At 42.0% G+C, this 22,053-nt stretch overlaps 3 protein-coding genes across 4 annotated transcripts; 2 read left to right on the top strand and 1 right to left on the bottom strand.

The window, feature by feature from the left end:
* Window positions 1-8: 8 nt before the first annotated feature.
* On the top strand, window positions 9-5,746 carry hexd (hexosaminidase d; the record flags this gene model as incomplete). Its single annotated transcript, XM_080048896.1, has 12 exons — window positions 9-317; window positions 421-525; window positions 621-736; window positions 889-976; window positions 1,124-1,288; window positions 1,699-1,882; window positions 2,579-2,650; window positions 2,781-2,979; window positions 3,757-3,918; window positions 4,023-4,130; window positions 5,363-5,452; window positions 5,575-5,746. Exons 2-12 carry the CDS (start codon window positions 439-441, stop codon window positions 5,744-5,746), a joined length of 1,443 nt encoding a protein of 480 aa, XP_079905022.1. The 5' UTR covers window positions 9-317; window positions 421-438.
* Window positions 5,747-7,310: 1,564 nt separating this feature from the next.
* On the bottom strand, window positions 7,311-10,044 carry cybc1 (cytochrome b-245 chaperone 1). The gene is made up of 6 exons (XM_080048897.1): window positions 9,902-10,044; window positions 9,163-9,250; window positions 9,011-9,052; window positions 8,719-8,889; window positions 8,179-8,323; window positions 7,311-7,498 (listed from the first exon to the last, which is right to left on the bottom strand). The coding sequence occupies exons 2-6, from the start codon at window positions 9,248-9,250 to the stop codon at window positions 7,318-7,320; spliced, it is 627 nt and encodes a 208-aa protein (XP_079905023.1). The 5' UTR covers window positions 9,902-10,044; the 3' UTR covers window positions 7,311-7,317.
* Window positions 10,045-10,594: 550 nt separating this feature from the next.
* narf (nuclear prelamin A recognition factor) lies at window positions 10,595-20,241 on the top strand. 2 transcript variants are annotated; one of them, XM_080049384.1, is made up of 12 exons: window positions 10,595-10,877; window positions 11,612-11,688; window positions 11,796-11,864; window positions 12,427-12,555; window positions 12,660-12,792; window positions 13,445-13,579; window positions 14,497-14,615; window positions 15,194-15,323; window positions 15,864-15,936; window positions 16,428-16,565; window positions 16,649-16,806; window positions 18,614-20,241. In XM_080049384.1, exons 2-12 carry the CDS (start codon window positions 11,632-11,634, stop codon window positions 18,856-18,858), a joined length of 1,386 nt encoding a protein of 461 aa, XP_079905510.1. In that variant the 5' UTR covers window positions 10,595-10,877; window positions 11,612-11,631; the 3' UTR covers window positions 18,859-20,241. The 2 variants fall into 2 exon arrangements, with proteins under 2 accessions (XP_079905510.1, XP_079905509.1); XM_080049383.1 differs by having other exon boundaries at window positions 15,191-15,323.
* Window positions 20,242-22,053: the final 1,812 nt, after the last annotated feature.

The raw sequence follows: 22,053 nt of genomic DNA, 5'->3' as shown, positions 1-22,053 counted from the left end.
CAGCTGCAAAAACAGTAGCATCAATGTAGGCTACATCGCATCCAGACAGCGCTGCGGCATCCCTGTCCCGTATTTGACACTCCGTCTCAATGTTAACAACCTTTAAACTTCTACATCATTTCGCGTGCGTTCTTCCATCCGTTGTCCCGTCCACGGTGGCTAAATTAATCGATTGCCTCCTCTGTATATTTCCTTTGTAACGCCTGGAAGCGATAGACAGAGGCGACTGCGCAGAAGAAGAGAAAAAAAACTGATCAGCCCCACATCCTCCTGTCTAATATCCCATCTCTGGCTCTAGCTCGGTCTCTGCAGTTCTGGTGAGTCAAACTAAGAATTCAATGCTCATTGACGAACATAAACACACACCATTAGAAGCTATAGCCTACTGTCCGTAATGTCAATATCGGTTCGTGTCTGCAGTCTGTAACACAGGGAAGAATGGCTTGTCCACCTTGGCCCAAAGGGAAGAAACTAGTGCACCTGGATTTGAAAGGTGCCCCGCCAAGAGTAGGGTACCTTAAAAAGGTGAGAGCTGCAGCACATAGTTACACCTCATTCACTTATTCATTAATTCGTGTTGGCTGTCCAAAGTCCATTTTCACGTGTTTCTGCCTCCTCAGCTGATCCACCTGTTCTCTGAGCTGGGAGTGGATGGCCTGCTGGTGGAGTATGAGGACATGTTCCCTTACGAAGGGGAGCTGAGGCTGCTGCAGAACACAGCGCAGCCTGCTTACAGGTGCAATCTTTTATTATTTGCCTTTATCGTGAACTGAGATCCTGTAATACAAGTATAACCCGTCCCTTCCTGTGTGGGATAAAGATATAAACTGCTTTGGTTTCGACAAGTTGAACACGTTTTTGTTTGTTCACCGTGTGCTCTGTTTGCAGCCGGGAGGAGGTTATGGCCATGCAGGAATTTGCCAAATCAAGGGGCATCGAGGTCATCCCACTGGTGCAGACGTTTGGTCACATGGAGGTGAGGCAGATTTCACTTATTTCTAACAGTTTTTTGATGGTGTGCAAAATTGCATGATGATATCTATAACATTTGACCCTATTTACCTGTAGTGTCTCGTCTGGCCTTAATAAAGTATTCTGATTCTGATTCTTTTCTCCGTGGCAGTTTGTGTTGAAGCGTCGGCCCATGTGGGGCCTGAGGGAGGTGCCGTACTGCGTGGGCACCCTGAATCCCCACAAGGAGGAAGGGGTGAAGCTGGTGATGGAGATGCTGAGGCAGGTGGTGGAGATGCACCCGGGCCTCAACACCCTGCACATCGGGGCTGATGAGGTGAGGACTAACTGGTTGTTAAATGATGTTAAAGGTCACTTATTATACAAAATGCACTTTTTCTTGTTTTTTTTTCGGTATTAACATCGGAAGTCGAAAAACAACCCTCTCTCTCTTTTTCTCCAACTCCACCTTTCTAAAAACATGTGTTCAAAAAAACCCCTGTCAGATTTCTCTTCCCTTATGACATCATTAGGGGAGAAGCCATGTCCCCAATTACCAACCGTACTTGGCACTACCTCCTCCTGTGATAAGCACACCTATAGATACCCCTGAATCTAACTGTGGGGTTTTTGGACACTGCACCACGAAAAACAGTTTCTAGGAGAAACCCGAATAAAAGTGTATCACGTGGGGGTGTAAATAAATAGTGACTGATGCTCTCACGTTCTCCTGTATCATTCCTCAAGGTGTACATCCTGGGTGAGGGTGAGGAGTCCAAGCTGTGGCTGGCCTCCCCTGGACGCACCGTGGAGCAGCTTTTCCTCAGCCACGTGACCAAGGTGGCCAGGGCCATCAAGGAGAAATGGCCTCACATGACCATCATAATGTGGGACGACATGATGAGAGGCATGAGCCAGGACATTCTCAGAGGTGAGAAAGAGTTGTTTCCTTCCACTGTTATATAGTGTCACTCCTTGGACAAGCTTTCAGATTTCAGGAGCAGGTTAAGGTGTAAGGAAACAATAGCACCAGAAGTTAGTTCCTTAGAAGAAGAAACGTTTCATTTATGACTTAATTACATGTGCATACAATGGTGGAATTTAGCTAGGTATGTTTATTTTTGAAGGTATTTGTGCTTTACGTGAGTAAATCTATTTGATTCTGCTTTATACTTCCACTCAACTAAATGTCATGCTGTACCTTTTACGCCACTACTTTTATCTGACACATTTACCTAAAGTTATTTTACAAATTAGCATTGTTACATACCAAACATAAACAATTAGAACTGGCTCCGCTTCGACCAACTGGAAGAGTAGAATGTTACTTAAACATATCAGTAAGAAAAACACTGGTAATATGAAGTATAGTTCTAGCTGGGGCCAGTAGCATCCATATGTTTGATACTTTTGCTTATAATATCTACATACTTTATCTTGCAGTAAAGTGTAAGTGCACTGTAGACTGACGGAAAATAAAAGTAAAGGAAAACATGATGATGATAACAATGTAAAAATAACATAAACTCCAGCAACATAACATGCTTCATGTGTACACACAACTCTGTTTCTTTTATGTTGACTGTTTTCATTTGGATAATTTTTTCTTTCGTTATCCATGTGACAGACAGCGGTCTAGTGGGACTAGTCCAGCCCATGTTGTGGGACTACACCCCTAATCTGGATGTGGAAAAAACTGGTAGGAAAAAGGATTATTTAATCAAATGTACAAATTGGGCTTTATGCACATTATCGAATATTTCATTAACATGTGCAGGGCTAGGTTTTGTAGTGATGTATATTCTTAAAGTGTGTTGTTTTCCCTCCAGTGTCTCTGCTGGAGAAGTACTGCAGTGCCGGTATGACTGATCTGTGGACAGCCAGCTCCTTCAAGGGCTCCACCAGTGTTTACACATGTGTCCCCAGCACACAGAGACACGTGGACAATCACCTGCAGTGGCTGAAGGTGGCTGCTTCCGTGTCTGCCGGCGTCAACCTGCAGGGCATCGCACTCACAGGCTGGCAAAGGTTGGTGAAAATATGAGAGGGAATGTCTCATTTTCTACAGGTAGATAATAACACAGCTTGTGATTAGACTAGTTTGACTATCCATAGAACCATAAAGTCAACCCGCGGATGTATGCAGTATGGGTTCCCCCAGCATTTAAAATCTGCTTACGGGGCGCCCTTAGCTCAGTTGGTAGGGCGTCCCCCCCATGGGCCTCGGCCAGCAGCGGACCCGGGTTCGATTCCAGCCCGCGGTCGTTCTCTGCATGTCACTCCCTTCTCTGCCCCATTTCAACTCTGTCTCTACACTATCAATAAAGTATTAAAATGCCCAAAAAATATCTTAAAAAAAAAAGAATAAAAATCTGCTTACTTGCACATATTTTGCAATTAGTATAATAAGCGTAATGTGCATTAATTAGCATAATCACATGGACAATATTTTAGCAACTGTTCCTCCAATTTGGACAAAATGGGAGTGGTTTGGCTGGTCATCATTTAGGATTCTGAATCCATTTTTGTCACTTTTGTAAAATGCAGAATGTCTGTATAACCCGGAAGTGGCCATATTTCAACTCGATGTGGGCCCATCTCGATTTGAAGTGTCATTCAACTTAGTAGTTTTAAAAGGACCCTGATTTCTTTTGTAGATTTTTCACCACGTTAATGTGTGAAGCAGGGCAGTGCTGATAAATAACACTGCAGGTCCTTCGACTACATTAGTTTTCCCAACTTTATGTCAACATGTATCAACACAGAGCTTTTCACATGGGCCTCCTTTGTTTGCCCTATTGTCAGGTATGACCACCTGTCTGTGCTGTGCGAGCTGATGCCCGTGGCTCTTCCATCGCTAGCAACCTGTCTCCAGACGCTCATCTACGGTCAGTTCAGTGCTGAAGCTCAAAGCAAAGTCACTGAGATACTGGGTGTTTCCTCGGTGGAGGTAGAGGCCATGTTGAGGTGAGGTTCAACACGGGTTACGCTGTCTGTTCACTCACTGTATAGAATGTATTGCATCAATTTCAAGGTTGACCGGATTTTTCTTTCTTCCATTTGGCATTCAGTACCTCTGCAGGTGACTCGCTGTTCCCGGGAAGGAGGCTGGCTGAGTTAATTGTGGAGCTCACTTCGCTGCTGAGCTCAGACGAGATGCGATTTTTTGATAACGACATGTGAGTTATAAGGATGTCACGTCGCCCTTTAAAGAATTGTTAGACATTTTGGCAACTACTCTTATTAAATTTTTGCTGAGAATTAGAAATGATGAGAAAATGTATACCACTTTAGTGTCCATACGTTAAATACTGCTATACGGACAGCAGCTACTTAACTTAGCTTAGGACAAGACTGAAATCTGGGCAAACAGCTAGCCTCATATAAGCCCTCATTGTACAGCAAGTCAATTACTGTTTAATTTATGAAGGTAATAAACTCTTGAAGAAAAAGACTCCATTTTGGGGAAATATGGAGAGTTGCGTGCTTTGATTAGCTGGCCAAGCGCAATGACCCCCTGGAGAGAATCCAGGAAGTCACTGCACCTGACACAGAAACGGTCCAGCACATGACATAACCCCGCGTTAAACCGCAATGTTGGCATTTTTACATCTTGGTTTTCTGTACGGATAAACATACATTTTAAAGTGTTCATTAGTGACCTTTGAAAATGCTGAAAGACATTTTATTTCCTTTCGACGGGGCCATGCTAACTGTTTCCCTCTGCTTCCATTCTTTATGCTAAGCTAAACTTACCGGCTGCTGTGTGTAGCTTCCTATTAAGGATACAGACATTAGAGTGGTATTGATCTGGTGCCATGCCATATGTCCTGCAGCCCATTATTCCGACAGCTCAATAGTCTGACATTTTCCCGTGGGACCGAAAGGCCATTAGTTCAACGGTCCGTTCTCCCCAAAAAATGCACACTCTCTGTGGAGTTTTGCACCCTCAGTATTGAATGCATCCTATTACATTTTTATTTAATTTAAATAGAGCCACACATCTCTCTCTCTCTCTTTTAACACGAAAATACATATCCAACCACATCTGTCAGTGACACTGCCTTTTATCCTATCTATTTTGGTACATTTCAGCACTATGGACAGAGAGTCGAGGTCTGCACACACACATACACACACACACACACACACACACACACACACACACACAGGATCATTACATGTCGGACTATTGAGCTGTCAGAATAATTATGGAATTATGGCCATAGCCCCGATCGATCTACTTATCCAACATTTAAGCAAATAAGTGTATATCGCAAAATGTTGTGAACTATTAACATTTGCACAAATAGATCAATTCTATTCTATATATACATATATTTTTTTTTGTTACTTTACCTCTATAAAAAAAGAACATATCTGAATAGCTGTATCCCTGTAACTGCTGTAGGTTTGTACGAGGATGGTTCAGTCCCCACCACCGAAAGACTAAGATGGTGACCCCTCTCATCACCATGCAGATTCACAGCCAAGCATCAACGTGAGAATTATTTATGTTGCAGCTACACTCTTCCAGGACACCGCCTTGCGTTTTCTAAAATATTTATTGCAAATCTCTGTCTGTTTAACGCACAACCCCCCCATCTGATCTGGTCTCTTCAGGTTTTTAACTACAATACAACAGAAGGTGGAGGCGGTGAGAGAGGAGATGGTGCGTTTTTACCCAGAGTACACAGTCAAGGAGTGGATAGATGAACACGTCAGCCCAGTCACGACTCCTTTACAGAGGATAACAGCGGATATCAGAGCCTGTGTGAAGGAGATGGTGCCCTAGATAGAATACTTTTCCAGCTCATAGTCAAACTGTTTTTTTTTTGATGAATTTTCCATACTTGCCTCTTAAGGTGGAGTCAGTGATCCTGTAGAATGTTTGTCAAAATCAGTCAATTTCTCCTCACAATCGGCTGTGTATTAACACTGGATTACTTTTTAGCACACACACACACAGTACAAACAGGTACCAGGTTGTGAGGGGATATGCACTGATTTTGACAAAAAGCATTCTCCAGAATCCGTGACTCCACCTTTTTTTAATTATTTTGTTTTTGCAACCGGCACTGAAATGAACAGAAGGAACTTTGTGTGTAACGTGTGCCTCATTGCAGAGAAAAAAAAACTAGTGTAAGGGAATTGTACAACGTGAAGCATAGAAAGGAAATGATAATAAAAATATGACTCTGGGTTTAATTATAAAACAACTTTATATAAGTCCAGCAAATGCATCAACATAAACAAAATCCAATAAAAAAAAAATCGACAAAACAGAAAATCTTTTTCAATCTTTTTTTCACCGACATTCAACAGCAGCCATTACAGAGCCCTGATTCCATACACAATTCAGAATAAAAAACAGTTTGATTAAAGTACCAAAAGTGTTTGCCTGAGATTCAGTATTTGGTTCATAGAAAAACGTACAGAAATGTGAAAAAGACAAGACCAACGGCAGCCTAAAAGCATTGCATGCATAATTCACTCTCGATTGAGCCAATAGAATCCTTCATGCCCGATTACAGTTTGCACATGCATTCATCTGGATGGCAGACTAGGTAGGAATAAACATTCAAAAGGTGATTATCATCAGGGTGGTCCGGAACACTGTGGGAAGAAGAGCACTTTCCATAATACACACATAAACACTTGTTAAAAGTTCAGTAGGAAGGCACTGTATCTATAATCTGGAGTGTATCCTCAAATAGTAATTAGACCCAAAAAGCTAAGGCATGATATTCATATACAGAAGGCTACATTTAGAGTACAATGGAAGATCTCTTTCAATGTTACCTGATTTAAGAACACTTTGAATGTGGAGTCTAAAGAACAGCTTGTTTTCAAATCACGTTGTCAAAATCAGTGAATGTGTCCTTACGATCCGCTACCTTTCCATACTGTGTGCATTGAAGAAGAAAAATTCTGGTGTTAAAGTATAGCCTGGGCTCTGTCAAACAACAGATTTTGTTTTTTAGTCCTCACAAAGTAAGGACAGGTAGCGGATTGTGAAGAAATATTCACTAACTTCGACAAAAAAAAAAGTGATTTCGACAACAAGCGTTCTCTATAATCAGTGACTCAACTTTTAATAAAAAGGTTTTCATGAAAAGAAACATCACTTCACTGGATGATTTCTCATCCGAGTTCACATGAACATTAATAAGAAAAATACAAAGAGGGACGTCTGTGAGAAGACAGAAGAAAGAGGCTAAATCCTTGGTATGTAACATGCACGTCTTGCTGACGGTATAGACTAGTAATGAGGGCTTGGCTTAAAAAAACTGCACCCTCTGTAATGCCATCGCAGTGCCATGGGTGATGCCCGCTAATACAATCCAGCCGGGTAACACAGAGAGATCAATGTTGGTCTTCTGCTTCTGCTTGTTCATCTGATTGACTGTCTAAAGAATCTTCCTCCTCCTCCTCCTCCTCTTCCTCCTCCTCTCCATAATCTGCCTCTTCCTCCCTCTGCCTGCGCTGCTGCAGCTCATCCAGACCCAGGAAGCGCTTCAGTAGAGCAGCCATGGCCTCCACTTCACTGACAAGACACAAGACGGTACAGTTAGGGGGAAATATGTCATGAGCTTGAGTTGGTTCGAAAAGGCATGAGAATATATCTTTGAAATATCTGTGTGGGGTTATTTAATAAATGCTGGTGATACTGAGCAAAGGAGAAGAGTGCGGGATTTCCTTTTCCAATCCAAATAGCTAAAATGCAATTTAAATACTCAAATGAATTTTCTTTATTAAAAAGGTGGAGTCTGCGATTCTGGAGAAAGATCAGTGAATATCTCCTCTAAATCGGCTACCTGTCCGACCGTACTGTCTGGTGTTAATCTGGTTTTAATACACAGCCTAGGCTCTGTTAACTGCTATGTAAACAAAGGGGGCCCACTGTATCCAGCAACCCCCCGTTTACAGAGCACGGGCTGTGTATTAAAGCCAGATTTCTTTTACAGCGCACACACCGAGTATACGGCCAGGTAGCGGATTGAAGGGAGTTATTCACTGATTTTGACAAAAGCGTTCTTCAGACACCTGGGTGATTTGCTGGTAACAACAAGTGCATTTAATACAAATGTTAAACGTCCCTGACACAGGCAAGAGAAGAACAGCCATCTTCTGTATTTGTTGACCAGGCATGCACACACGTTATCAAAGAGGATGCTATGCAAACAAAATCTTAAGGATTATAAGGTTCATGTGTAGATGTCTAACCTGCGTCCCCCTAGTGTTGCACTCTGAGTCAGCGGGTAGGAGAAGCCTGCAGCCAGCCGCAGCATCAGCAGGTAGCCCTTCCCCAGATAACGAACCTTCTCTTCTTGGACACACACGTCACACAGCTGTGTCAGATCCAATACAACTAAGTGAGAAAATAAGAAGGAAAAAAGGAACGTAAGATGTACAGTATATCCTGCACTCTCCAAAAGACTAGGGGAGACAACTGTTCTGACAAACCCACCCTAGGTTTAGATTTGTATTAATTATTTGCACAATTTAAAATGTACATAATGACAAAGATATCAGACCAATACAGTGCAGGGAGAGGCGAAAAAAACAGTGCGTTTGTTTGTAGCCTCCGCCTAAATTTCATTTATAAAGAACAAAAAACAGGAAACAGGAAAATAATAAGACAACATAAAATGTATATAAATACATATACATATACAGTATAAAGAAACAGCATAAGTGACGGGATGAATAAATAAATATACACACACACACACACACACACAGACAGACTGTGGCGTTACTGACCTTTCTCTTGGCCCTTCCTCCATAACGTCAGGATAAGGGCGTACAGGCTGACGCTCTTGAGCTCGATCCGGTTCTTAGTTTTGTCGAACACGGCCTCCTCCCATTCCTCCATGTTCTGCAGGGCCACAAACAGGCAGCCGGTCACGTAGAACAGCTTCCACAAGATGCTGTCTGTGTGAGAAGAAGTGGAATGAGTAGTAGTAAAAAAGAAATTTAAAAAAAATGGTGGATAATTTCTGTAAATCCAATGTTGCAAATTGAACAACAGATTTTATTCATTCATTTGGTTTACCTGAGCTGTAGTATGCTGCTGCCAACCCAACCGATGCTATACCTGTGTGAGAGGCAATACAGGGATAAATCACAGGAGATGTTTTTGTATAATTTTTTGTTTCAATATTTTAATGTACAGATTGTATAAACATTATTTGCCTGCACACTTACCAACAAGAAGAGACCAGGAACGAATGCCCGGCGATCTCTTCAGGCGAAGCAGTGTGAAGCTCTGCTCCTCCACTGTCATGTAACCCATCTGAATAGAAGCAACAATTTAAATATAGCAGTTCATAATATACACTCTAATCTTGTTTTCCGTGACCATAACACCCCTGACTTAAAGGGTCCGTTCACCTATATTTTCTTACTTGTCCCTCACTGGTGTGGTATCTAGCCATGAATAAAGTTTTGGCTTCATGCACTGAATACATTGGAATGAATGGGTCGTCCTACACAATCACATCAAATAGCATTCACTGCCATAATGAAGGTTCTGTTTTCCTAGAAACAATCACTCAGGATAAGCCAGATCGGTTCTTACCAATAGCAGATCTCAAATTTCATTGTAAAAATGTTTCTACCTAAAAAATGTGTCTTAAGATTTGTTCGCAGTAGGCCTTTGTTCTGAGGAGTAAAAAAGAAAAAACAGGGTATTGATACTGGACAGGTTGGGGTGGGGGCAGAGGTTTCATTGTGTAGGCTAGCACAAGAAATCCTACCCATCTGCATGACTTTTAATCACAAGATAAATGAAATAAAACTATATTCAATTTGGGTGAAATTACCAATTTATTCGCAATGAAAACCTAGTGCTCCGGCTGATGCTGGTCATCGGATATGGATACTGCTCACACACCACTGTATATCCTGGTCTGTGTAAACACCTTAGAAGTTTTAAATCACTTACCTTCAACTATTTGCTGTAAACTGTCGTCTCACGGATTATAGCAAAGCAGCATTTGTACCAGGAAACACCTTAGGGAAACACATACACTGAATTATAAGGAAGTTCCACTCAAATTATTGCAGCAACATAAACTGTCCTGAAAGGGTGACACTTCCTTCCTGGATCCGTCTGGTCTGATTGGACTTCTCCTTCACGCAGCCTTCAAAATAAAAGCACCAGTTTAAGAGAATATGTTTATGTGGCTGCTAATCTCTTTACTAAAAAATGACTTTACTTTTCTGAAACACAATAGCATTTAAGAAACAAATTTGATTTTGTTTTGTACTGAACTACGCTTAACATTTCATCTGTTTTATAACAGTTTTTCGTCTTGACTATTTGACACATATTTTTTAAAAATCCAAGCTTTGGCCACCCACCATTGAAAGCTCGCAGCGTCAAAGGCACCTCCAGGCCGAGGTAGTTTCACTTTAGACATATCTTATTTTTTATTTGTTTTGTCCATAGACAACTTTCCAGAGTTGTCGTTTTATTTGTTTGTTTAGTTTGTTTTTGGTTTTTAACACAACCGCTTGGCAGTCTGAAAAACTCCAGACAGAGCTTCCGTAGCCAATAGTATCCAGCTGCAGCCCACCACGCCTGGTGCGCATGCGTCGTGGGCTCACCGGAGCACACAATGGAGTCCGACGTACATAGACGTGACTATCTTTGAATACCCTCAGCTTCAGACTCGTTTGAAGGTTTAAAAGCACAGGGTTGTGAATTATGAATAAAGCAGGCAGGTTACAGCGGGACCAGCGGCGGTGACAGCGCTAACAGACGGCTTAGGTTGAAAGTGAAAGAGTGCTGAGTAACTGCAGGGTTCACGTGAGGTGCTATATCACTACTGATTTCAGTCTGCCATCCACCACTACTACTGTGGCTGTCCTCTGCATTCCCCCCAATGCCTTTGTGCTAAACAGTGGAATAGAAACCGGTGAGTTACCTCAAAGTTCGACCTTGTAATGTTAGAACGGGGTCTGTCAAACTGTTAACTTAAACCCGACACGCAGACACATATTGACTTGATTACCCGTCGTTAGAAAAAAAGGCCTGTAACGCATGAGCAATTTTTACTCTCATTAGGCGGCCTATTGGTGTATTTAGGTTAATCCGGGACTGTAATTCTCACGAGCTCTAAAACAATTAACCCACACAAATTTGACATTTAAAAAATATATGTATTCCATCATGGTAGTGACATGCTGTATTCATCATAATAAATATGTGGGGTTTCTCCATGGGTTTCTCAGGATGGTAGCTTCCAGTCCATACTTTTTTTTTTTTTACCGTTGTGCGAAAATAATGATGTAATGCAATGTCCTTTGTAACATAATAGCCTTAGCGTCTTTTTCCCCCCTTTCTTGACATTGTGTGTATATATTTAACATGAGCCATTAAGGTTTTAATGACAGGCTGGGCTGGTTGTGTTCGTTGCCACTTTTCCCACTATTACCGGGCTGTTATGTTTCTGATAAGCGGGCTCAGGGCTGCTTGTGATAGGACAGGGGAGAGGTGGAGGGTGGAGTTGAGTTGAATATACACCACCACACATAGCAGCAGTCAGTCAGTCAGTCATCACGTCATAGCCTCAGAAGCAGGCGACATGCAGTGAGGAAATGGAGCGACCCCCGGTAAACTAACGCCGGTGCTGTCACCCTACCTTTACAGATAACCCTCCACCGAGGACAATGTCAGAGGTCAACGTAGCAAAGCGCAAGGAGAAGTGTGAGAATTGCACCAAACAGGTAAAGAAAAAAAATCATCTGTGTTTGTATAACAGTTGCCCCGTGCTAAATTGGACAAAAACCTTTAATTGCTGTGCTGTCAATCTTGAATAATCTTCCTGGAACAGTGCAACAAGAAACAGAGTGATGACGGTGCCAACTCACACCAGGAGAGTGAAGAAGTCAATGGACAGGAGGTAATGACTCCAATCTGATCAAATAAGATCTTATGGTAATTTATTAAAGGGTCTGTAAAAAATCTCTATAGTCACTGTTGCAATTGATAGCAGATTGCTATTTGAAATGCTTCTCCATAGAACACTTTTATCCTCGATAGACACCTTCAAATGCACCAGACACTTACACACTTTAAAGTTTTTCCTACCGACTCTGGCAGATGTATTCCCCATGAGGTCTTATTGTGATATTGTTTACTTTTATTTTTTTATATATATGTATTATATTCTGTATATCTATTCCTTTCTGTATTAGCCTTTACTGTTTATTGCCTTTTACTGCTCTGTTTGCCTATGTCATGCGGGAATTGCGCTGTCCCCATTTCATTCTGCTGTATGGTTAGAATGGCAATAACAATCTAGAATCTTAAAAGTGTGGGTTAGTCACTGGATCCTACATTTCCCCTTCTTGATAACTTGATCCTTTTTAAAGTTAAAATATCTCGATCTCTGTTGTTTCAAATCTTTCTTCCTGTGGACTCTTTATGGAAGTGCACTACTAACTCCTCTTCTTCTCCCCAAGGTGCAGGAAGAATCCCAGTTGCTGCTCAGTGCCTGTCTGTCCTGTGACGGCTGCCTGTCGGAGGAGGAGAGTCTTAAGATCTCTCAGCAGAGCCTGGAGGAAGTGGAGCGCGTTCTGGCCCTCAATAAGGTACTAGTCTAGTCAGCCTCTGAAACCGGAGAAGGTCAGGGTGTTCATTCTCTCATGACACTTTGAGCAAATACCTCACATTGTCCTCATTGTTTCCCTGTCAGAAGTGCGACGTGTCCAAGCACAAGCTGCTGGTAGCGTCTGTGTGTCCCCAGTCTCTGCCCTTCTTCGCCGTCAAGTTCGGCCTGGACATCACAGAGGCCGCCCACAAACTCTGTGGCTTCCTCAAGAGTTTAGGTGAGCAAAGGGATACATATGAAAAGGCCTTGTAAAACCTTTACATATAATTAAAGCGCTTACAGTTGGCTACTTGAGATCTTGTTATATTTTGATTTCATCCAAAGTTTGTCCCTTTTTTAAATGTGCACGATGTAACTGTGGGGGTGTCGGAAGTGAACATTTTGGAAGGTATATTGTTCTCATAACTTAATAAACAAAATGTACTCACAGGAAATGTGGGCCCCTTAGCAAACTTTTTAAAGTAAGAGATCTAACTTAAACGTAACTGTTTCACTGTTGTTGTTTACAAACCTATTCTAATACATTTGGTTCCAGGTGCCTCCAAAATAATTTGGTTCGACTTACCACTATTTGTGTTCTTTTGCATTCCGTGCCTCATAATCTTATCCGCGGCATTAAGTAAGAAAGAGGTTTGTTGTTAGGTCGTTCCACTGCTTTCAAATTTATTTTTGTTATTGCCACTTTGCATTTAAAAAAACAGGAAGACATCATGTAGCTTCCTGAAACTGTTGGGGAGACAATGCGTTGTGACCTCTTTTTTTAATATATAGAAACTTCCACCTACTTCTCGGTATTTATCACAGAGGCTCAATATTTGCCTTCTCCTCTGGCTCACCCTGTTGTCATGGCTGTGTGTATTTCCCTGTAGGAGTGCAGTATGTGTTCGACAGCACACTGGCGGCCGGCTTCAGCATCCTGGAGAGTCAGAAGGAGTTTATTCAGCGGTATCGCAGGAGGCACCACGACCCCCACGCCCTGCCCATGTTCACCTCCTCCTGCCCAGGTAAAAACTGCACTCCAACTAATCCTTTACCCTAATATTTACCCCAATTCTCATCTGACAGTTACATACAGTACGTATGCCTTGTACTGGATAATAGTGGAGCGGCTAAGTGCTACAATCTTTCTATTTGTGATAAAAGCGTGAAAATTGGCATGAGCAGTCTCCGTGGGTCACTTGAAAAGGAAATTGTCCAAAACAAAAGATGAAAATAAAAAAAAATTAAAAATTAAAAAATTATGAAAAAACCCAATATGAGAAATTTTATAATTCACAATTTGAAATGGCTCGGACAATTGTCTTGTCAAGTGGCCCATGGAGACTGCTCATGCCAATTTTCACGCTTGTATCATCAATTGAAGGATTCTGACAAAAATAAGCACTTAGAGCGGAGCTTGTTTTAGAAGTAGAGATATCGGTGGTGTGCTGGTGGGGACAGATAGAATGCTCTTCTTTCACCACTCCCTTCATCACAGATAGCAGCTAGGGACTCTCTTGGCCTTTTTTTGAAGCTGAGAATTTCTTGTATTTTGACTTGACAATCTATTATTGAAATGGTTGGCGAATAACTTTCTGTAGATCAGTCAGTCAACTCACGATCAGTTAATCATTTTAGCTGTCAATGTTTGCTTGTTGATGAGTATGTTCTTCCCAACCGTAGAGGAAGTCACATAGGAGGGAATATTTATCATTCGATTCTCATGGAAAAGTTCTACACCAAGGACAACTCCTTCACTATCTAAAGAAAATACGTATCGGACATAGCGAGTACACGATAAAGCTTGTTATGCTGTATGTTTGATGCTAGATAATGTAGACATTATCTTTTACTGTTCGACTTGATATTTTTTTGTACTTTTAATCAAATGATTTGATTGCTTTTTCCCCTTTCTTTTACCAATATATTTGTATGTTTACAGGGTGGATCCGCTATGCAGAGCGTGTCCTGGGAAGTCTGGTCACCCCTCATATCTGCACGGCCAGGTCTCCTCAGCAGATCATGGGCTGTCTGGTCAAAGACTACTTCTCTAAGCAGCAGGTGAGCCTTCGCTGTCACAGCAGTCAAATGCACTTTATCCACAACACTGGCTGGTTGACGGTACAGCAGCATTGTTGGTGAAAGCTGGAGGTAACAGATTAAGAGGGTGGCGCAGACGAAGAAGTAATTTGTTTTGTAAATTGTCTGTCTCTCTACCAATTCATTCATGAACCCTCATCTGACATGAATGTCATTTTACTGAGTCCAATATCACTTAAACTAAGGAAGCATAGTTCCTTTAGTTTTTACAGTAATCTGGGTTGTATGGTTGCCTGGGCTGTGTATTTACACCAGATTATTTGTCAGCGCACACACACAGCACAGACGGGTAGCCGATCGTGATAAAACATTTTAACAAAGTGGTTTTGACAACGTTCTCCAGAATCACTGACTCCAACTTTTAAAGCTAAACAATGTCAAAGCACTATTAAATTGGGTGACTAATGGATATATGGTTTTGTTTTGACTTGTGTTCTTAAATTCAGACCTAAATGAATTTTATTTGACAAAATGCTTCTCATCATCATGTTATTCTGCACAGGATAGAATCTCCCTCACTATTTATTTTTTCCCAGCAGAAGCTGAGTGCAGACAAAGTGTACCATGTGTTGGTGGCTCCCTGCTTTGATAAGAAGCTGGAGGCCGTCAGAGAGGAGTTTTACAACAGCCTGCTGGAGACCAGGGATGTGGACTGTGTCCTCACATCAGGTTCATTCCTCTTTATCTTTCCACTCTGGCCCTGGGCCAATTCAAGTTTGTCCCAGGTCATGTTAAACACAGCCTTTTCTATCTAGGCCCCAGTAGTGCATATATACAGTTGGAAGTTACAGATTATATTGCATTTTTATCAAGTTTTAGCATTAAATACAGTTTGCTGTTTTACATACCATATGATCAAATAGCATTCAGTTACTTTCCCTCAAATAGAAGGAGGTTCCAGCCAATTGAAAAACATATGCGAGACCCAAATCCCAAGCGTTCAACACACAAGCACACATTAGTGTGGCTGTTTGGTACCTTGCATCATAAACGTCTACGCATTGTGGCTTTTAAACTGCTGTTGTTATTTCATTAGATGGTTTAACAGTGGAGATCAACAGTTAACATGCTTAATACCATTTGCGGGTACAGCACACTACATAACATGCATATCAAGCTTGATTGCTTTCACTAAATACCATCACAGTTGTTGTAGCTAGTAATAATAATAGAGAGATGTCATAGTAACGGGAATGTTTGATGTTTCAGGAGAGATCCATTACCTGATGGAGCAGAGGAAGGTTTCAGTGGAGGAGCTGGACTCAGTTCCACTGGACCATGTGTGAGTAGATGGACTTGTTTCTCAGTTGTCTGTTGCTGAGAAAAGAACTTGAATACTGGACATGGTGCTGCTTTGGCACATCAAACATTTTCTAAGTAGTACAACCTACTGATTCTGGTCATGTCACTCCAACTCATTATCAACTTTATTGACTGAGTTTGTTCAAACAGTCAAGAAATGTAACAATGTTATAGTATTCAGTAGCTCTTAATATACGTACATTGAAATATGTGAATAACGTAATAGGTTGCATGTGTACAGTATATACATGTACCGTACAGCTTAGGCTTTGAAAAAGGATATTACGTACAGGTCGTTTATTAATTTAAGTAAGCACAAGTCTGCGTGTAAATTATAATACTTCTTTGTCCCCTCTCTTATACTGTTAATATTATTGTCCATCCACCTAACATGTTGTTTTAGATAGCATCCAAATTGAGTGATTCTAGGTGATTTGTAAGTGATCCTGGAGGGCCTTGTTGTGACTTTAGACTGGGAGAAGCGGGAGACGTGACGCCGGTGAGGCACGAGGGCCGAGGCTCTGAAGGCTTCCTGGAACATGTGTTCAAACACGCTGCCACAGAACTGTTTGGTCTGGACGTCCATGACATCACCTACAAGACCCTCAGGTGAGACACACTGGGAGCCTCAGGCCAACTACTGTGGTCAAATATACTGTATATGTAAAAAAAATAATAATAATGTTTTGTAGGAACCGAGACTTCCAGGAAGTGACCCTGGAGCGTGACGGTGAAAGTCTGCTGCAGTTTGCCGCTGTCTACGGCTTCAGGAACATCCAGACGCTGGTTCACCGGATGAGAAAAGGCCGTGTGCCCTACCAGCTGGTGGAGGTGCTGTCCTGCCCAGGAGGTACAGCGACAAAGCAGCACTAACATGACTTCAAATATATTATATTGGTGTTTTAGATTATACAGTATTGCCACCTACTGGCCTGGCATGATTGTGTCAGTGGGTTGCTTGTATCTACAGTGGCTTGAAAAAGTATTCATACCCCTTGAACTTTTCCACATTTTGTGTCGTAACAACCACACACGTACATTTATTTTACTGGGATTTCATGTGATAGAACAACACAAAGTGGCGCATAATTGTGAAGTGGAATGAAAATGAAACACGGTTTTCAATTTTTTTTATAAATACAAAACTGAAAAATGTGGCGTGCAAAAGTATACAGGCCCCCTGAGTCAATACGTTGTAGAACCACCTCTCACTGCAATAACAGCTCCAAGTCTATTTGGGTATGTCTCTACCAGCTTTGTACATCTACAGACTAACATTTTTGCCCATTCTTCTTTGCAAAATAGCTCGAGCTTCAGATTCAGCATCAGATTGGAAAGCGTCTGTGAACAGCAATTTTCAAGTCTTTCCAGATATTCTCAATTGTATTGAGGTCTGGACTTTGACTGGGCCATTCTAACACATGACTATGCTTTGATCTAAACCATTCCATTGTAGATATGGCTGTATGTTTAGGGTAGTTGTCCTCATTGAACCTCCACCCAGTCTCAAGTCTTTTGCAGACTCTTAACAGGTTCTATGCCCTGCATTTGGCTCCATCCATCTTCCCATCAACTCTAACCAGTTTCCCCTTATCTGCTGAAGAACAGGACCCCCACAGCATGATGCTGCCGCCACCATGTTTCACTGTGGTGATGGTGTTTTCAGGGTGATGTGCAGTGTGAGTTTTCCACCACACATTGCATTTTGCATTATGGCCAAAAACTTCAATTTTGGTCTCATCTGACCTGAGCACCTTCCTCCAACCCTTGCCACAAACCATTCGGGGGACACAGCATATGCAGATGAGACCAAACTTGAAGTTTCTGGCCTAAATGCAAAATGCAATGTGTGGCGGAAAACTCACACTGCACATCACCCTGAAAACACCATCAACTGACTTGAGACTGGGTGGAGGTTCAATGAGGACAACTACCCTAAACATACAGCCATATCTACAATGGAATGGTTTAGATCGAAGCATAGTCATGTGTTAGAATGGCCCAGTCAAAGTCCAGACCTCAATACAATTGAGAATATCTGGAAAGACTTGAAAATTGCTGTTCACAGACGCTTTCCATCCAATCTGACGCTCGGGCTATTCTGCAAAGAAGAATGGGCAAAAATGTCAGCCTGTAGATGTACAAAGCTGGTAGAGACATACCTCAATAGACTTTGAGCTGTAATTGCAGCCAGTGGTGGTTCCACAACGTATTGATTCAGGGGGGCTGAATACTTTTGCACGCCACACTTTTCAGTTTTTTTATTTATAAAAAAAATTGCAACATATTTCATTTTCATTCCACTTCACAATGATGCGCCACTTTGTGTTGGTCTATCACATTGAATCCCAATAAAATAAATGTATGTGTGTGGTTGTGACGTGACAAAATGTGTAAAAGTTCAAGGGGTATGAATACCTTTTCAAGCCACTGTAGTTATATTGTAATGCATACTGACTTAACAAATAAAAAAAGAATAATACCTGACGGCTCAAATGTAGGTTGACTACGGATGTTCTGACTGATGATTCGAATCATGGACTTTTGGGGGGCCGCCCTAATTCATTGTGTGATCCTGCCAATACTAGAAGGGTCATTTAAAATGGTACTCCTTGGGCCCAGGCCTGCCGGTGTAAAGCTCTATTCTGTCTTCTCAGGGTGCTTGAGCGGCCGTGGTCAGGCTGAGAGCGAGGTGGATAAAGGCCGTGTGGATCGCGCCTTGGTGCAGCAGATGGAGGAAGCATACAGCAGTCTGCCTGTCCGTCTGCCTGAGGTCAACCCAGCCCTGCACACACTCTATCAAGACTGGCTTCAGGGCCAGGACTCTCCACAGGCCAACACACTGCTGCACACACAATACAGAAACCAGAGCCAACCACAGCCCCCACACATGCAGTGGTGAGGACATGCTTAACTATAACACTTGATGGACATTGTATGGGGGGGCTGCCTCTGCTCTGGCAGATTATGAGTCCTCTCGGAGCTATTCCACCGTTCATGCTGGAACTATAAACAATAAGGCAAGGACCAGTGATGTCTCAATAGGTGCAGTTCTTCTATTTGGCCACAAGGGGGTGATGTTGATTTAGAAAAAGTGGATCTGCTGTTCCAAACCAGAGACCAAGGTGAGACGAAGGGTCCAGGGTCCAGCAACACACTGTAGCAGTGACGTCGCTGGGTACAACCTGGTCTGATTCTGCCAGCTGTTCTGAGAAATGAGGAAGTCTGTAGCCAAGTGGGAGATATTTATGTCAATTTTTCCAGATCAATATGCCACAGAGGAAGAGTACAAGAGCTTTGAAGCACAACAACTGGAGCTCAAAAAACAATTGACTTGTTAGAGGCCGAATATACATTCGAGGAATCCTAATGTATTCCAAATGTAAGCTGTCCAATATGATGCATGCCGGTTTCCTTTGCATTAAGGCTGTCTCCACTGTTCCGGTGTGTTCTCAAACACATTGATGACTATGCAACAGTGTGTGTGTAAGTTTTATCTCAACCATCCTAGTCAAAGGAAATGAATGCTGCTGTGTGATTTGAGAGGGGAAAGGCCGTTTAAATAACGTTTAATAACCCCACAGTGAGTGTTGGCGAATGTGTGGCGACCTGCTCTGTATCTGGGCTATCCGTCCACTCAATAATGAAGAGTCCTTATCTTTTAATGGTACAAGATGATTTCATTTGTTTGGTCACTTTGTGCCAATTCCACGAGCTAGAATTTTTAATTTGTTTTTTTTTTTTTGTTGTTTTTTTAATAGAAAAGAAAGTGTTGTCTCATTTCTGTGGGGATGATCATCGTCGTTAACTGAACAGCCTCTGCCCCCCGTAGAGTTAAAACTATGTTTCTAAACTGCCAAATAAACTGTCAAAAACTTTAGCCAGCGCCATGAATATTTCCATTGAGTGTAATTGGATTGTGTTATCTTAGCAAATTGAACCAGAACCACCGACATGGTTAGAGACGATTAGAGGTTAGTGAGATGTTTGAACATGTATAAAGGTATTATAAGTGTGCAGCATGCAAACCATAGTGTGGAAACCATTATTGATACAAAATGAAGAGCTTCCAGCTTCTCAAATGTAAGCACCAACTGCTTTGAGATTTTATTTTCATATATCAATGAAAATGAAATACCTTTTGGATTGTTGATCGAACAAGAAAAGCAATTTGAAGACAACCTTGAAAACCTGGCCTGTTGAAATTCTGATTGAATTATTATTATTTTTTTGTTACTATTTTCTTTCAGACCAATTGATTAATCCATTGTTGAAAACCATTGAGCCCCACAAGCTTTCAGAAAGTGGTTGTTAGTCTACCTCCACACCAAATTATATTCAATAATGAATTTAATCATCGAAGACAAAAATGTATATATACAGTATCTCACAAAAGTGAGTACACCCCTCACATTTCTTCAAATATTTCATTATATCTTTCCATGGGACAACACTGAAGAAATGACACTTTGATACAATGTAAAGTAGTCAGTGTACAGCTTGTATTACAGTGTAAATTTACTGTCGCCTCAAAATAACTCGACACACAGCCATTAATGTCTAAACTGCCGGTTACAAAAGTGAGTACACCCCTAAGAAAAAATGTCCAAATTGGGCCCAAAGTGTCAATATTTTGTGTGGCCACCATTATTTTCCAGCACTACCTTAACCCTCATGGGCATGGAGTTCACCAGAGCTTCACAGGTTGCCACTGGAATCCTCTTCCCCTCATTCATGACAACATCACGGAGCTGGTGGATACTGGAGACCTTGCGCTCCTCCATCTCCTGTTTTAAGAAGCCCCAAAGATGCTCAATAGGGTTTAGGTCTGGGGACATGCTTGGCCAGTCCATAACCTTTACCCTCAGCTTCTTTAGCAAGGCAGTAGTCGTCTTGGAGGTGTGTTTGGGGTCGTTATCATGCTGCAATACTGCCCTGCGGCCCAGTTTAAGAAGGTTGAGTGCACGTTTTCAGCGTCATACCAAGAGGTTGGCTTTGGAAAATTGACGTATGAGTGCTGCCAGCATTACTGCAGGGCTTGAAGGGGTGGGGGGTCAACCTGTCAGTGCTCAGACCATACGCCACACACTGCATCATACTGGTCTGCATGGCTGTCGTCCGAGAAGGAAGCCTATTCTAAAGATGATGCAAAATAAAGCCCACAAACAGTTTGCTGAAGACAAACAGACTACGGACATGGATGACTGCAACCATGTCCTGTGGTCTGATGAGACCAAGATACATTTATTTGGTTCAGATGGTGTTAAGAGTGTGGAGCGGCAACCAGGTGAGGAGTACAAAGAAAAGTGTGTATTGCCTATAGTCAAGCATGGTGGTTGGAGTGTCATGGTCTGGGGCTGCATGAGTGCTGCCAGTACTGGGGATCTACAGTTCATTGAATTCTAACATGTACTGTGACATACTGAAGCAGAGCATGATCCCCTCCCTTCATAAACTGGGCCGCAGGGCAGTATTGCAGCATGATAACGACCCCAAACACACCTCCAAGACGACTACTGCCTTGCTAAAGAAGCTGAGGGTAAAGGTTATGGACTGGCCAAGCATGTCTCCAGACCTAAACCCTATTGAGCATCTTTGGGGCTTCTTAAAACAGGAGATGGAGGAGCGCAAGGTCTCCAGTATCCACCAGCTCCGTGATGTTGTCATGAATGAGGGGAAGAGGGTTCCAGTGGCAACCTGTGAAGCTCTGGTGAACTACATGCCCATGAGGGTTAAGGTAGTGCTGGAAAATAATGGTGGCCACACAAAATATTGACACTTTGGGCCCAATTTGGACATTTTAACTCAGGGGTGTACTCACTTTTGTAACCGGCAGTTTAGACATTAATGGCTGTGTGTCGAGTTATTTTGAGGGGACAGTAAATTTACACTGTTATATAAGCTGTACACACGCTACTTTACATTGTATCAAAGTGTCATTTATTCAGTGTTGTCCCATGAAAAGATATAATGAAATATTTGAAGAAATGTGAGGGGTGTACTCACTTTTGTGAGATACTGTATATCCATCATTAAAAAATATTGAAAGGAATTTAGGAAAACATGCTTTTTTGGTTTCTTGGGTTGGATAATGTCT

The sequence above is a fragment of the Ammodytes marinus genome (assembly GCF_949987685.1).
Source record: "Ammodytes marinus genome assembly, chromosome: 20".
NCBI classification, from domain to species: Eukaryota; Metazoa; Chordata; class Actinopteri; order Uranoscopiformes; family Ammodytidae; genus Ammodytes; species Ammodytes marinus.
This window is presented reverse-complemented; position numbering and strand designations above follow the sequence as displayed.

What these genes read in the sequence shown, in the direction of transcription:
- narf (XM_080049383.1), top strand. Translation starts at nt 11,632, where the DNA reads ATGTCAGAGGTCAACGTAGCAAAGCGCAAGGAGAAGTGTGAGAATTGC. An exon ending in AAGAAGTCAATGGACAGGAG is followed by an intron (nt 11,865 to 12,426) that starts GTAATGACTCCA and finishes CTTCTCCCCAAG; the next exon opens with GTGCAGGAAGAATCCCAGTT. An exon ending in ACTACTTCTCTAAGCAGCAG is followed by an intron (nt 14,616 to 15,190) that starts GTGAGCCTTCGC and finishes ATTTTTTCCCAG; the next exon opens with CAGAAGCTGAGTGCAGACAA.
- cybc1 (XM_080048897.1), bottom strand. Translation starts at nt 9,250, where the DNA reads ATGGGTTACATGACAGTGGAGGAGCAGAGCTTCACACTGCTTCGCCTG. An exon ending in TTCCTGGTCTCTTCTTGTTG is followed by an intron (nt 9,053 to 9,162) that starts GTAAGTGTGCAG and finishes CCTCTCACACAG; the next exon opens with GTATAGCATCGGTTGGGTTG. An exon ending in AGCAGCATACTACAGCTCAG is followed by an intron (nt 8,890 to 9,010) that starts GTAAACCAAATG and finishes CTTCTCACACAG; the next exon opens with ACAGCATCTTGTGGAAGCTG.